Source organism: Sphaerodactylus townsendi, linkage group LG01 (assembly GCF_021028975.2).
Source record: "Sphaerodactylus townsendi isolate TG3544 linkage group LG01, MPM_Stown_v2.3, whole genome shotgun sequence".
Classification (NCBI taxonomy): Eukaryota; Metazoa; Chordata; class Lepidosauria; order Squamata; family Sphaerodactylidae; genus Sphaerodactylus; species Sphaerodactylus townsendi.
The window spans coordinates 9,389,522-9,406,060 of record NC_059425.1 but is presented as its reverse complement, the minus strand read 5'-3'; the positions used below and the strand labels follow the sequence as shown (position 1 = coordinate 9,406,060).

Genomic DNA, 16,539 nt, shown 5'->3' with positions numbered 1-16,539 from the left:
AGCAGGGAATCAAACCCGGTTCTCCAGATTAGAGCGCACCTGCTCTTAACCGCTACACCACGCTGGCTAAACATTCTCTTCTGAATTGAGGACAATCGACTCTGCCTCCTTGGGACACCCCTGAACCCCTGCCCGTTTGTGGTCGCACCCTGCCCCTTCCACAAGGGGCCCACTCTGACACTTACCTAGTGACTTTGAGCCAGTCACACCCTGTAAGACTAACCTACCTCACAGGGTTGTTGTGAAAGCAAAAAAAAGTGAGGAGGAAAAGCAAGATAGAAAAGTAATAAGTAAAGCAAGACCCGTTTACTCACCATGTACATAGCAGCAGCCACAGGTAGGTAGAAGGAATAGAAAGCAGTCTTGTATTTAACGATCGCCTTGTACCTGCCAGGGAGGGTATCCACAATTCTGGTTAGCACGAACCATAAGGTACACAATATCTACCTTGGATTAATTTATTTATTCCAGGTGCACGCATCTAGACAAAACAAGCCAAACATTGCAGCATGACCCCGAAACAGAATGCACCCTGGCCCTCTACAGATTGTAGACGAAGAGTTGGATTTATATCCCCCCCTTTCTCTCCTGTAAGGAGACTCCATGGGACTGACAATCTCCTTTCCCTTCCCCCCCTCACAACAAACACCCTGTGAGGTGGGTAGGGCTGAGAGAGCTCCGAAGAGCTGTGACTAGCCCAAGGTCACCCCGCTGGCATGTGTTGGAGCGCACGAGCTAACCTGGTTCACCCGATAAGCCTCCACAGCTCAAGTGGCAGAATGGGGAATCAAACCCTGGTTCTCCAGATTAGAGTGGACCTGTTCTTAACCACTATACCACGATGGCTACATAGGATTTTGCTATCTTACTGCCATCAAGGGGTTGTGTTCTTAGGTTTCCGTCATATTATTTATTGTACATTATTGTATTATTAGCCCAAGGTCACCCAGCTGGTATGTGTTGGAGCGCACAAGCTAACCTGGATCACCCGATAAGCCTCCACAGCTCAAGTGGCAGAGCAGGGAATCAAATCCGGTTCTCCAGATTAGAGTGCACCGGCTCGTAATCACTACACCACGCCGGCTCTAGTTTGTAGCTAGTTTGGGTTCTCGGTAGTTCCTCGTTTAATTCTGTCAGGCTTTGAGATGAGAAAGTGGGAGGGGGGATAATGTAGCATTTTTTAAATGATGCTTTTGCTGGTGCTCTGGGCACTGAGTTACTGTCCTTCCAACGCCAGATACGTCTCTCACAGCCTTCGACGATCGCCCACACGGTCTCAGTCGGCAACAAAGTTGACCTGTTGACTTCTAGGAGAGAAATAACGCTTGCCTGGAAAGGGCTCAAAAATGATTGTGTAATGGGTTGTTTTTTTTAAAGATGGCCACTCTGGTAGTCTTCACTTCCAGCGTGGTGGGGTGGTTAAGAGTAGGTGGACTCATTCCTCCGCATGAGTGGTGGGCTCTCAATCTGGTGAACTGAATTTGTTTTCCCACTCCTATACATGAAGCCTGCTAGGAGTCTCAGTTCTCTCCAAACTCTCTCAGCCCCGCCTGCCTCACAAGGTGTCTTTTGTGGGGAGAGGAAGGGAAAGGAGCTCGTAAGCCACCTTGAGTCTCCTTACAGGAGAGAAAGGTGGGCTATAAATCCAAACTCCTCTTCTCCTTTACCGTGCAGACGAAGCAATTAAACTTGCACCAGTTTGTGCAAGAAAACCCAATAGTTTAAAGAAAATATTTTGCCCTCAATTGTTTGAGGATTGGTGTATGCATTTGGGGCACAGGTGTTCCGAGTTCTCTTTAGATGTACCTGTGAAGAAAGCGCATTCATTCCTTTAAGTTATCTCTATATATAAAAATGGAACCCTGCGTTTGTTGCTTCGAGATTAACCCCGCGCCTGCTGGCCCAAACGCTCTGAAAATTTCACAGACCCTTACTCATTCCCCCGACTGTGTTCTTACGTACCTCCCGCTGTCAGACAACACACCCGAGCCAGGTAAAACATCTTTTTCCTGGCGCACCAGGCCATGCAGCTGCCTGTGTGTAACTGTCACCCTTGCTGGAATGCTCCGAGCTCCTTAGAACGTTCTCGGCTCAGATGGCCAGAAATGAGCTATGGTGAAGAAGCAGTACATAGGCAATAACTCGAGTGGAAGTGAAACACATACACATGTTGCCGTGTGAGACGTCAGGTGGGTCCCCCCCCCCCTCACACGCAGGTACCTTTCACTCTCTGTGCCTCACCCACTGCTACCACACAACACACCTACTCTCATACACATTCAGCGGAGGGAGAGGGAAGGGACGGAGGGGGAGGCAGGCAAGGGAAGAGAAGTGAGGGAGGGGACAGAGAGGGAGGGGTGGCATGCAAGGGAGGGGAGGGAGCGGGCCCAGCATCTGGATATGACCCACCCACCCTAGAAGGGAGACGGAAGGGACGGAGGGGGAGGCATGCAAGGAAACAGAAGTTAGGGAGGGGAGAGAGTGAGGGGTGGCATGCAAGGGATGGGAGGGAGGGGGCCCAGCATCTGGATATGACCCACCCACTCTAGCAAAGGGAGGGAGGTAGGGGAGGGAGGTAAGGGGACCCACCCACTCTAGCAAAGGGAGGGAGGGAGGGAGGGGGAGGGGTGCCATGCAAGGGAAGAGAAGTGAGGGAGGATGTGGTCACACACATCAATGACATCACGCAGTATCAGCCTGCGCGTTTCCATGAGCACGTACTGCTGGCCTCTGCAATTGATTTGCTGCTACTGTTCCTTTCCCATTTCACCACAATAAGCCACAGCAACGCGTGGCCGGGCCCCCGCTAGTTTAGAGATAATTTATCTTGGATGGCAACCACTTAGGCCGGAAACAAGGCAACCTTTTGGCCCTCATTAAAGTTGTAAACTGTGTTTGTGTTTACATTAAGGTGACCAAATTGTCACCCTTTTAAACTGGGACTAGGGTGGGCGGGCGCGTGCGTACGGCCACAGGAGCGCACTGCCTTTTGGGGCGCTCCCCGGTTTCCTGCCCTGTCACAGGGCGGGAAACCGGGGGCTTCGTGCTGCAGTAGTGCGCCCTGGCGTCAAGGTAGAGCAATGGGATGTTGGGCTCCTCTGCTTCCCGCCTCTGTGACAGGGCGAAAAAGGGGATGCCCAGAAGGCAGCGCAGCCTTCCAAAAATCGACAGGGGAAAACTTCGCTGGGACGCTGACAAATTGGCTTAAGGCGGGACTGTCCCACCAAAAGTGGGACGTCTGGTCACCTTGGTTTACATAACAGAAAATTGGATTTTACTAGGCCGCATCCTAACCCTGACAGATAGGTTCTAATTACCAAGGAGGATCGATCTCTTGCATCAACAAATGGCCTCTTACCTCTGTTCCGTGAAGCGGTTTAAGTCCACATGGTTCTGCGGCGCAGTGATCACATCCAAGGCCTGGCCTAACTCGGTCTGGTATGAAGTCTGGATGGTGGGAGAGAGAATATGAGAAAGTGAGAAGCAGCAGCAACCCCTGCATCGTATGTACCATCGTACGTACCGCTGCTGAGTGGATCCTTCTCATCTGGCTGGTTTCCCAACTACCAACCCCCCCCCCTTTTCTGCTCCCTTCTATCCTCCGTCAAAGCAGATGGACTGTGGAGGTGGGGAGCCATATAGAAGAAGAAGAGTTTGGATTTAAATCCCATCTTTCTCACCTGTAAGGAGACTCAAAGGGGCTGACAATCTCCTATCCCTTCCCCCCTCACAACAAACACCCTGTGAGGTGGATGGGGCTGAGAGAGTTCTGAAGAACTGTGATTAGCCCAAGGTCACCCAGCTGGCATGTGCTGGGTTGCACAAGCTAATCTGGTACACCAGATAAGCCTCCACAGCTCAAGTGGCAGAATGGGGAATCAAACCTGGTTCTCCAGATTAGAGTGGACCTGTTCTTAACCACTATACCACGATGGCTACATAGGATTTTGCTATCTTGCTGCCATCAAGGGATTGTGTTCTGAGGTTCCCATCATATTATTTATTGTACATTATTGTATTATTATAGTTCAATCTTTGCAGGCCACCCAGAGCTCAAGTAGCAAAGATTTAATGTGGTTAGTTTTAGTTATGTATGTTTATGTGCTGTTATTGGAACAGCTGTATTGTGAGCCGCCTCGAGTCCTTTGGGGGTGAGGCGGCCTATAAATCTAAATAATAATAATAATAATAATAATAATAATAATAATAATAATAATAATAATAATGATGATGATGATGATGATGATGATGATGATGATGAAAATAATGAAAATAATGATATATAATATAATATAATATAATATAATATAATATAATATAATATAATATAATATAATATAATATAATATAATATAATATAATAATATTATTATTAATAATAATAATAATAATAAGAAGAAGAAGAAGAAGAAGAAAACAACAACAACAACAACAACAACAACAACAACAACAACCCTTGTTGGGAATGGGCGGGACATAAATTTGATGCAATAAAAATAAAGAGTTGGTTTTTATTCCCCACTTTTCTCTACTTTTAAAGAGACTCAAGGTGACTTACAAACTCCTTCCCTTCCTCTCCCCGCAACAGACACCTCATAAGATAGGTAAGTCTGAGAGAGTTCTGAGAGAACTGTGACTAGGAAGATTTCTCCACAGGAGAAAGGAGGAGATTGTCAAAAGGCCGCAGCCCTTCCTGTCAAAGGCAGCATGGAGGAAAAGGCCACCGACGTGCCCAGACCCACCTCGAGAAACAACTCCAAAAGATTGAGGTAAAACGGCTGGTCCCGGCAGTACCGCTTCAGCATCCGGTAGATACTGGACTTGATCAAATAAGCATCGTTCACAGCATCCAAACCAATTCCTTCCTGAGGGGAAGAGAGGACAACTGTCATGATATATATAAAAGAGAATAAAGGCTCACTAAAGGGCCATTTCAAGTTAGCAGAAGTTTGCAAAACCCAGAGGACAGAGACAGTCAATCTAGGGGCAAGAAGTAGCAAAGATTAACCTTTAACATGATTGGTGAATGCAACTGTGATTCTAAACCAATGAGAGGCTGTTGCGTGGGCGGGGAGAAGTACCCCTGATGTATGTATTGTATATGCTATGCTAAGTTGAAGTTGATAGAGATAAGAGTCTGAGTTGAGTTCTGGGGATGTTTAGTTTGGTGAAGAGAAGGTTAAGAGGTGACACGATAGCCCTGTTTAGATATTTGAAGGGATGTCATGTTGAAGAGGGAGCAAGCTTGTTTTCTGCCGCTCCAGGGACTAGGACCAGGAGTCATGGGTTCAAGGTGCAGGAAAAGAGATTCCACATAAACACCAGGAAGAACTTCCTGACAGCTAGGGCTGTTCGACTGTGGAATGCACTACCTCGGAGAGTGGTGGAGTCTCCTTCTTTGGAGGTTTTTCAAGAGAGGCTGGATGGCCATCTGTCGGGAGTGCTTTGATTGTGTGTTCCTGCATAACAGGGGGCTGGACTCGATGGCCCTTGGGGTCTCTTCTAACTCTATGATTCTATGACTCAACTTAGTTCTTTTTGTTCAAAGGCATATAGCCCAATCTTTTCAGATTTCAAAGCTAAGCAGGATCGACCCTGGTCAGTACTTGGATGGGAGACCTTCAAGGAAGAAAGGGATGCTACGCAGAGGCCGGCAACAGCAAAACCACCTCACCTCACTTCCTGCCTTGATAGCTCATTTACCTTTTTGTACCAGCAAGGTTGGCCACGCCGTGTGACTGAATGATCCATGATGTCATCGGCCACCAGGAAATAAGCCTGCAGCTGCAACCAAACCAAACAGAGGCATTATTGGAGAACAATACTTGGTGACACACATGGTGCTTTACTGTGGAGGAAGAATGACAGAGCTCCCTGCCCCAAGGAGCCTCCAGTCTAAATTGCAACAGCACTGGAGGAAGGAAGAGTCTGGAAGGAGAGGCAAGGGTGAACAGGGCCCAGTGTATTTGTGTGAGGGTCAGGTACACAAGCTGCCTTCCAGGTTCTAGGCATATTATTTATGTCTCTGTCATCAGCGGGTTGGGAGTTGGATTGGGAATACGCAATGCGCGATTGCAACAATCAATTCACGCCAAATTAAATCCACACCCTTAACTGAAACAATGCCCAGAAACGTGAATTCTTCCCGAGTCTTCATAAATCTTACAACCCTCTAATCAAGCAAGCGGATTTCCTAACCACTGCCGCACGTGGGTGACACGCAATATGTATCTTGAGAAATGTTCATTGTATTCTGAAGTCTCCAGTGCATAATTTGGAATTCATTTGGGGAGTCAGGTGGGGAGGCCAGTACTGAACAGAGAGGTAAATACAGTCCTTAAATTAAGCTGGGCTGTACCACGTCAGACAAACGTTCACATATTTGAGTGTGCCCTTGCCTGAAAAAAAAAACCCGCCCTGCATGCAGAAAGCTAGCCTCTCAAGGAGACAGGATCAGCCTTGGATTCTTCTGGCGCAATATTATATTATGTGCGTGCCACTTGAAATAGCTCCACCATAGTAAGCAAAAGGGGAAGATACACAACCACACGGTGAGTAAGAGATGATATGTACCATACAGTTTCAAAAGCAATTACCTCCCAGTTTCAAAAGTAATTACCTCCCATTGGAGTGAAATAGTTTTTACTTGCAAGTAACAATGGTATATGCACAACAGCACAATTCAATATACAACACAAGCAATAGAGCAAAGCTAGTCGGAATCTAGATAAGTGCCGACCTCGCTAAAAAACTTCAAGGCTGTTAAGTAGAATAGAGATAAGGACCCTCAATGTAATAATAATGATCGTCATGCCCTTATATAAAGCAGTGGTGCGACCGCACTTGGAGTACTGTGTTCAGTTCTGGTCACCACATCTCAAAAAGGATATCAAAGAGGTAGAAAAAGTGCAGAGAAGGGCAACGAGGATGATTGAGGGACTGGAGCACCTTCCTTATGAGGAGAGGCTGCAGCGTTTGGGACTATTTAGTTTGGAGAGGAGACAGATGAGGGGGGATATGATTTAAGTCTATAAAATTATGCATGGGGTAGAAAATGTCGACAGAGAGACATTTTTCTCTCTTTCTCACAATACTAGAACCAGGGGGCATTCATTGAAAATGCTGGGGGGAAGAATTAGGACTAATCAAAGGAAACACTTCTTCACGCAACGTGTGATTGGTGTTTGGAATATGCGGCCACAGGAGGTGGTGATGGCCACTCACCTGGATAGCTTTAAAAGGGGCTTGGACAGATTTATGGAGGAGAAGTGTAAAGGATTCAATGGTGTTGATGTTCAGGGCAGCCGCCTGGCCTTGACTGAATTCCATAACCCGGGCGATGGGCCAGCATCTGCGGCGGAGACTCTTGGCGGAGACCTTATCTCGGCGTAGAGAGATGAGAACTCCGCCCCATGGGAACTGAGGGGGGATGGGATGGACAGAGTTATAACCTGTGCTTCTGGCGGAGACTTTATTCCTGCCACGCCGGTAATGCGTGAGCTTTAGGATGTCTGAATAAACGGCCTTTACACCAAAAAGCCTTTTATTTCTGCTTCTATGGAATTCCTTACATTGTGGCAGGAATCATAGTTCATCTATCTCCCCAGTGCAGCGGACCTCTGGTGTCTTGGCATGGAGAGGTTGAATATTCCTGAATCTGTGGAAGGTGCGTAGCCCCTGGAAAGAGGGCTCTGAGCTTTCCTTATGGATTTGGAGGAACGGGCGGGAGAACGGGTCTCGCTGGTAACCTCTTTCCCCGGCCCTCGACAACACGACGAAGTCTTCCCTTACTCCGCTGGGACGCAGGGACGAGGAGACGATCATGTGGACTTGCATGAGTCGCCAGGGCTGTCTATGGATCGAGCCTGTGGATCGGATATTCGCCCGCTTCTCGTGTGGATTACAAACCTCAGATGCAACCTGTCACGGAGGAGACGGGTCTGACCACCTTTCATGCAACAATAGAGTCCATTGAACGCGATTCCTGGACTCGTATTTTGGTGATGCTCCCAAGAATCCACCGTGGCATAGCACTGGGGCCCGCCCTAAGACCACCACGTTGAAACCCGGAATACTATCGGGATTGGGAGGGGTATCCGCATCAGCTTCCGATCGACCCCAGATCCCGGATCAGCAGCTGCACCTGAGGTGCCCTGCGGAGCCGCCGGGTGGGCACGCAGGTCCTACATTCTGATGAAGAGGAATCCGAAGAAAGCCTGCCTTCCCATCTCGATCTATTCCTCCCCATCAAAAGAGAGCTGGGATGAGGAAGTGGGCCGATTGCAGATGCCCAGGGAAGCATGGGCCCGTGAACGCCAGCTATGGGAAGAGGAACGAGAGCAGCTGCAGCAAGAGCGTGAAAACCCGCAAAGAGAGACCGAACAGCGCAAAGAAATCCAACTCGAATTGGACCGTACCAAAGACGCTGCAACGGCAATATGTGCAGAACCTATCAGTCCATGATAAAGTCCTGGAACACTCCAAACTGGACTTAGAGCGCCAACGCTGAAGTTGAAGGCCATGCACGCCAGTGAATTAACTGCAGCTGTTCAACGAGACGAACTGGCCAAACTGGAACGAGAGAAAGCAGCTTTGCATGCATTCAGGATGCCTTTGACTCGCAAGGAGAGAGACTTAGCTTTGGAAAAGGAACTGAAGAAGCAGCAGGACAAGATGCCCTGGCAAGTTGGTCACGCTGTCACTGGTACAGCTAACGCCAGAGGGCGACGCTGCTGGGTCCTGCTACTACGCGATTCGCCACCTTCCAAAGACCTGCTCCCACCAGAACACCAGCGCACCGGGCGCTGGTGCCCCCACCTCTCCACCCATTCCGCCCCTCCTGCCGCTGCCTCAACCTGTGCAACCGCCCCAGCTGGCCAAGGGCCATGGAGAGAGGATATTACAGACCTCCAATACCTGCCCGCTTCGATGGGACCGGCTCAAACTTCCCTACTTCATCCTACAACTCGATGCCCACATGGAGGACTATGACGATTTGTACCGGGTCTGAACGCTGAAAATACTGGGGACATCGGGTTCCACTTTGGATGGAGCTGCAGCCGACTGGTTTGTGACTCTTTTGATCTGCAAGGGGAGGATACTCTCGCGACGGTGCTCGCGCTCCTCCAAGCCTTAAGGGCTCGCTTCCAAGATCCGGTGCTGAAAATGAAGCCATCCGCATTCATCAAATCTATTCCAGCAAGGCAACCTTTGCAGAATTTGCCCGTGAATTTTGCAGCGGCTGCTGCGGCTCGACTCTCCTGAGTGGCCTGAGCGCATGAAATGTGAATACTTTCTCGATGCTGTCGACGCAAACTGGGCGGGAAAGCGGTAGTTTCTTATTCGGATCCCCGCGACTATTGCTGATTGGATCGAATTAGGATCTCAAGTGAAGCGCTCGTTTGGATTACGCCGCCCACGCCAAACCCGCCACATTTACCTCACCGCTGGCACTGGCAAGCCAAGCTTCCAGCAGCCTTCTACCTAAAACCACCTCCTCGATGGCCGCCGCCTGGGATTGTGTCTTTACCGCGGAGGACCGGTCATCTAGCTGCCAACTGCCTGAAAACAGAAGCCAATCACCGCCAATGCCAAGCACCCCATCTGCCAAGCCACCACGCTAAATCCGGGGTCACTTCAACGGGTTCGGCTCTAAGCGGTTACCGGTTAAGGCGACCCAGAGGAGGGGAAGCAGCTGTTTGCCTCTCTTCAGCCCCATGGATATGGGTTCGACTCCAGATGTGAGTGAAGGCAGCGCCCCATTACTTATCTGCCGCATTCTGGCCAACCCCGCTTAAGCATACTCGTATTATAGCCTCAGCTCCTTGTAGATTCTGGGTGCTCCTATTGTTTAATGCGCCCCAGGTGGCGGAGGAACTTGGACTAGACCGAACCCCTGGCTAAGCCCATACCTTCGCTCTCACCCAAATGGACGGTAGTCCTCTCAAGGACCGCCCAGTTCAAACGCTAACCGTCCTCCTCGCGCTTGACCATTGGGAGAAAATTAGTTTTATTCCTGGCCCGGTGGCCAAACACTCCATAGTCCTGGGCATGCCATGGTTGTTGTTGCATGAACCAAAATTCATTTGGAAAGAAAGGATCTTAGAATTCACTGACCCTCCTCTGGCGCGGAGAACACATGAATTGGGAAAACTCACCTCCTCATGACATACTCGCTTCATCAGCGATGCACGCTTCTAATTGTCTCCCGATTCTACCGGCATTCCACCGGCTTACCAAGATTTAGCCAGAGTATTTCAGAAGCAAGAATGCGATCAATTGCCACCCCATAGAGACACTGACTGCAAAATCGTGACATACAGCCAGGGGCTCAACTGCCCAAGGGTAGAATCTACCGCGATGAGTCCCCAATGAGGAGAAGGAACTTCGCGGCCTTCTTAGACAAGAACCTTGCTCGCGGGTTCATACGACGGGCTACCAAACACACACATGCTGCTCCTGTATTGTTTGTTTAAAAAAAGGATGGGTCTTTAAGGCTCTGCACGGATTACCGAGGACTCACGCGTTTCCCTGTCCAATAAATACCCTTTGCCATTAATCAAGGACCTTTAGATGCATTGGGCAAGGGACGATTTTACTAAGTTGGACTTAAGAGAAGCTTACTACAGGGTCAGGATTGCGGAAGGCTATGAACATTTGACTGCATTTAACACAAAATTTGGACAGGTATGAATACTTAATAATGCCATTCGGGTTGCGGGCCCCCGGAGCTTTTATGGCCCTTATCAACGAAGTTCTCCATGATTTATTATACAAGGGAGTAGTGGTGTACTTAGATGATGTTTTAATTTATTCACAAACCATGGAGGAGCATGAAGCCTTGGTTCGAAGAAACGCTTGCTCAACAACTCCCTCTTTGCCAAACTTTCTAAATGTTGTTTCCACCAAAACCTCTATCGACTATTTAAGCTACCGGATCTCTTCCGAGGGCTAAAATGGATCCTGCTAAGATTGAAGCAGTCCTCCAATGGCCTGCCCTACCAATCGGAAGGAACTCCAATCTTCCTAGGGTTTTGCTAATTTCTATCGACTTTATACCCCAATTCTTGAACTGACTTCTCCCACTCACAGACCTCTTACGCGACTATGGGTAAAGACCCACAGGCTGCCAAGCCCGGCCCCTTTCCTGGTCTAAAGAATGTCAGACAGCCTTTCAACATTTAAAATCGCTTACTTCACCGAACCTATCCTAAAACACCCTGACCCAGATCTTCCTTTTGTGGTTCACGTGGATGCCTCGGACAAAGCGCTTTGGTGCAGCCCTGTTGCAGAGAAATAAAGATGATAGGCTGGTTCCGTGTGCTTATTTATCAAAGAAATTCTCCGGTGCTGAGCTCAACTGGACTGTAGGGGATAAAGAGACTGCGGCCATCAAAGTAGCACTTTCCACTTGGCGCCACTGGCTGGAGGGGGCTAAACACCCTGTCAAGTTTGGTCGGATCACAAGAACTTGGCACGCCTTTCCACCCCTCAAGATGTCCAAGAAAACAGCTCCTCGCGCAATTCTTTTCGCTTTCTTTCACTGTCCATTTTTTTCCGAAAACCAATAAACTGGCTGATGCGCTCGCTTACTCCGAGGGAGGTGGAGCTGCCTTACGGGATATCCCGCCGCGACTCTCTCCCACTGGGGCTGGCTGTCATCGATCTCAGACGTCCACTTTCCCTTCTCCACCCATTCCCAGCCTGGTCTCTCCTTTCCCACGAACTCGAGGAGAAGCGGGCTGGGCGCGAGCCACCAGCCGAGGAAGGTGACTCCCAATTGCTTCTGGAGAATGGTGTTTGGCGGGGGATTGTTGGTACGCGGCTCCTCCGTAGCAGGTTCTCGAGGCCTGTCATGATGCCCGCCGCTGGACATTTTGGCTTCCTTTAAGACGCTGCATTTGGCCCGTCAATTTTGGTGGCGCTACGGCGATGCTAAAGACATTGGAGACATATATCAAAGGTTGCTCTGTTTGTGCGAAGCCAAATCCGTTCGAAAACCCCATGGACTGTTGAAGCTCTCTCCGTGGCCTCCTCGCCTCTGGGAAGTCATCTCCATGGATTTTATTACCGGATTTGCCAGAAAGTCACGCAACACGGTCTTGTGGGTGGTGGTGGACTTATTTTCTAAACAAGCCCATTTCATCCCATGTGCTTCCATCCCCTCCGCCTCCTAAGTTAAGCGCTGCCTGTTCATTCAGCATATTTTATCGCCTACACTGCTAAGGTGGTCTCCGACCTTGGCCCCAATTCATTTCAAAGTTCTGGAAAGCTTTCCTGGGCTTGTTGGGGTCAGCCCGGCAATTGCCGCTCTACCACGCGTTCAAAGTGACGGTGAGTCGGAGAGAACTAACAGAACCCTGGAGCAGTATTTACGCTTGTTACACCAACTATCACCAAGACAACTGGTGCGAAGTTAATTCCGCTTTTGCAGAATACGCCTATAATAATGCGGTTCATAGCAGTACAAAAAAAACCCTTCGAAATTGTGTCTGGTCGATCCTTCCCTCCTGCTGTCGCGAACTACCGGCGGAAGCGCTTGAAATCCTCCGAGTTCCAATAGTGGATTTCATCTCTGGCCGAGGGGTGGAAAAAACGGTCCAGACCACCTTACAGCAGGCTAAAGACTCCCAAAACTTCAAGCGGATAAGCACCGCCGATTTCACGCAGGGCTTCAAGTGTATTTGTCTACCAAAATCTCAGAGACGCATATAAATTTTCAAACTGGGCAAAAGATTCGGTGGGACCTTTTAAGATTACTAAAGTGATTAATGATGTCACCACCGATTGACTTGCCTAATTCTCTAAGTAATATCCATCCTGTCTTTTCATTCTAGTTTGCTCAAGGAGGCTCCCCGCTTCCGACATGCTCTGGCACGACCAATGGAGAGACCCCTCACGACTATAATTGATGGCCACAAGCATTACTTAAATTGACGCCATCCTGGACTCTCGCTTTTAATCGCGAACGCTTGCAATATTTAGTCTCTTGGGTGGGATATTCCTCTGGGTATAATCAATGGGTCTATTCCGGAAAATATTGATCGCCCGCCCTCATTTCTGCTTTCCAATCGCGACCTTCCGCGACAAACCTGGGGAGAAGTTTTTCTTAAGGGAGGCAGAGTGTAAAGGATTCAATGGTGTTGATGTTCAGGGCAGCCGCCTGGCCTTGACTAAATTCCATAACCCGGGCGATGGGCTAGCATCTGCGGCGGAGACTCTGGCGGAGACCTTATCTCTGAGAGAGAGATGAGAACTCCGCTCCCATGGGAATCCGGGAGGGGGGATGGGATGGACAGAGTTATAACCTGTGCTTCTGGCGGAGACTTTATTCCCGCCACGCCGCGGTAATGCGTGGCTTTCTAGGATGTCTGAATAAACGGTCTTTTACACCAAAAAGCCTTTTATTTCTGCTTCTATGGAATTCCTTACAAGAAGTCGATCTATGGCTACCAATCAACCTAAGAATAAAGGTGGTACGTTCTTTCTTACTCCTGCAAATGCACCCCGAGTTGTACAGGTTTCACTTCCTTTCAAACACAAACAAGTTTCTAGTCCTTACCGTTTGAAAGTTAAAACTGAACATACGTGGTCAAATCTTTATAAGACCTCAGCAAACCAAGGTGGGTAATGGGGTGCCAAAGTAGGTTGAAAATGAGGTCCTTTTTTTAAGGACAAATTCAGAATCACTTCCAGGTGACCAAGTTAAGGGGGAAAAAACTTTTGCAAAACAAGCAGAGTTTTCTCTCTCTTTCTGAGTGTCCCGAATGTCAACACACCGCAACTGGTGCAGAAACATACCGGAGGCAGGTTCGTGGTTGTGACAGGCTTGCTTGCAGGAAGTTTTGCAAAATGCAATTGCAAATAGAATTGCAAATGCAAAAGCAGCTGCAAATAAATTCCACCCACACGAATGTAAATGCGTCTCACCCCCCGCCTTCAGGCAGACAAAAAATGTACCTCAAAATCATTCCACACTGTGCCAAAGAGACCCCTTCCCAGAGGTGGGATCCAGCAGGTTCTCACCAGTTCCCGAGAGTGGGTTACTAATTATCTGTGTGTGCCGAGAGGGGGTTACTAATTGGGTCTGCTTTTCTGTTAGAAATTCCATTAGGTCCAAAAATCATAGAGTCCTGTTGTTTCCAATGTGGCTGGTTAGCGAAGGTAGAAAACGGGATAATTCTCCCTGTTGGGCTGTTTCAAAAACATGTTTTAGAAATATGGTCAAGTTCCTTGTTTAAGGAAAGTCTCCTTCTTTTGATTTCTAGAAACAAAATTAAGTATTTGAAAGTATTAAGCATTTGACAGGCAGTCAATTAGAGGAGAAGTAGTTGTTTCTGTTGGCAGGAGACGATAGGACTTGCTATAGTGAGTTTAAATTATGGACAGAAATATACCAGCTGGAAATGAGGAACTTTTTTTTTACAGTACGAGTTTTTTACAGTAATAGAGAAATTATTAATGCCCCGCCCCCGGAATGCCCGGCCACGCCCCCGTCGTGCTCCGCCCAGCCCCATTGGCGCTACGCCACTGTTTGAATCCCACCACCATGGGAACCTGTTACTAAAATTTTTGGATCCCACCACTGCTCCCATCTCATAGCAGGATGAATGCTAAAGCGAGGAAAACAGGTGCATAACCAAGTATCAAACCCAAAGGAAATGAACACTCAAAGCGAAGGAGACCACAAGTGTGTAAATGGCCTATTTCTAGCTTGGGGTGACAAAATACTGTGAGCAAACTCAAGCGAGTGAGTTTAAGAAGAGCTTTTCTTGTCTGCTGCAATCCAGATGTGCATCAAATAAAGGCAAAGCAAGGGGGCTTTTTTGTTTCCGAACACATGCAGATGTGCGCAAGTTGGACAGATTAATCTATTGGTCAGTCTGATTAGAATAAATATATTGATCTGCAAGATCCACGTGTCCATAGATTAATCCATGAAAGTCTAGGGACATTCATCGGGGACATATTTACTCTGACTGGATTAGACGAATAGATTCATCTGATAATCCGAGATAATCAGGCGCTGAGTTTTAGCTAATTAACAGATAAAGCAATCGATCTATTAGAAGTCAGGCAATAAGAACCCAGAAGACTGGACCAGAACCAACAGGCTGAAATTAAATCAGAAAGGTTTTTGGCTCAGTAGTAGGAAGAACTTCCTGACAGAGCAGTTTGTCTGAGGAACAAACTTCCTTGGGGGTGGGGGCATCTTCTGGCCATGGAGTAAGGACATAAGAACTAGCCTGCTGGATCAGACCAGAGTCCATCTAGTCCAGCTCTCTGCTACTCGCAGTGGCCCACCAGGTGCCTTTGGGAGCTCATGTGCAGGATGTGAAAGCAATGGCCTTCTTCTGTTGCTGCTCCCGAGCACCTGGTCTGTTAAGGCATTTGCAACCTCAGCAAATGCCCCACCCCCGGAATGCCTGGCCACGCCCCCGTCGTGCCCCACCCCGCCCCCTTGGCGCTACGCCACTGTTTGAATCCCACTACCATGGGAACCTGTTACTAAAATTTTTGGATCCCACCACTGCCCCTTCCACACATGCAGAATAATGCACTTTCAATGTACTTTGCAGCTGGGTTTTACGGTGAGGAGCAGCAAGATCCATTTGCAAACAATTGTAAAAGCGGACTGAAAGTGCATTATTCCGCACATGCGGAAGGGTCCAGAGAGAAACACATCTTACCGTGACATGCCTCTGGAAAGGCCAGCCCCAGAAGTGGGTGAAACATCTGGAGCAAAAACGGCCACACCCCAGCCACGCCGCCCGCAAAAACCCACAACAGCCAGTTTTACAAAGCTATCCTCACAGTTCAAACGCAATTGCAGGGGGGCAAACTGGGACTTCTATGTGTTGATGTAACCTCAGCTTGTGGGTTCTGTGGGGCAGAACTTGGAATGAGTTTGCAACAACAATTTTAAAAAACAAAATGGTTTACTTTCTTAACACATAACATTAAACATCAACATTTAACATCACAATTCAAAGTCCTGTTCAGGTTTCATTTTCAAGTCCTTATATTGACAGTCTACTGATATTGCCAAGTCCAATTCTTCTTTGCAAGTGGGTTGGCTCCTGAAGACTCCAAGGGCTTGACGAACAGGATTCAACATGATGAAGGTTTCCAGGAGAACTTTCGCCCATTACAACCACAAAAAGAAACCCTTAACAAGGTGTTAAGGGCTTGTACAACCAAGGTCCGAGTCTGGTAGCCTTGTCTCCTGCAACTACATGAGCTCTGCTGCAGCCTCTTGCTGCTTTGAGTCTCCACCCCTTACTGGGTCAACCCATTCTGAGCATGGGGGTTACATTGACAAGAATCTTTATCTGTCCTTGCGACTTGCAGAAGCAAATCAGCAAAACAAGCAAATAAAATCCTAGTTGGCTGACTTTGCAGAAGAGAAATGCTCGGGTTATTTTCTCACCAAACTTGTTTTCTGCCTTGGGCTGTGATCGGTTACTCACTGGAGCGCACACTAGTTAAGCCCGGAAGCTTGTGGTTTGTTTATTTTTTTAAATACAACAATCCAAAAAG

At 48.2% G+C, this 16,539-nt stretch overlaps 1 protein-coding gene across 2 annotated transcripts in view; it reads right to left on the bottom strand.

Moving 5' to 3' along the window:
* Window positions 1-16,539, bottom strand: part of FDPS (farnesyl diphosphate synthase) — a 34,706-nt gene that overhangs the window by 12,082 nt on the left and 6,085 nt on the right. For both annotated transcript variants that reach the window (XM_048491776.1, XM_048492545.1), the window contains exons 4-7: window positions 5,704-5,784; window positions 4,743-4,865; window positions 3,359-3,447; window positions 315-387 (exon numbers count right to left, since the gene is read on the bottom strand). In XM_048491776.1, coding sequence (XP_048347733.1) covers window positions 315-387; window positions 3,359-3,447; window positions 4,743-4,865; window positions 5,704-5,784 — 366 coding nt within the window. The remainder of the gene's footprint in view (window positions 1-314; window positions 388-3,358; window positions 3,448-4,742; window positions 4,866-5,703; window positions 5,785-16,539) is intronic.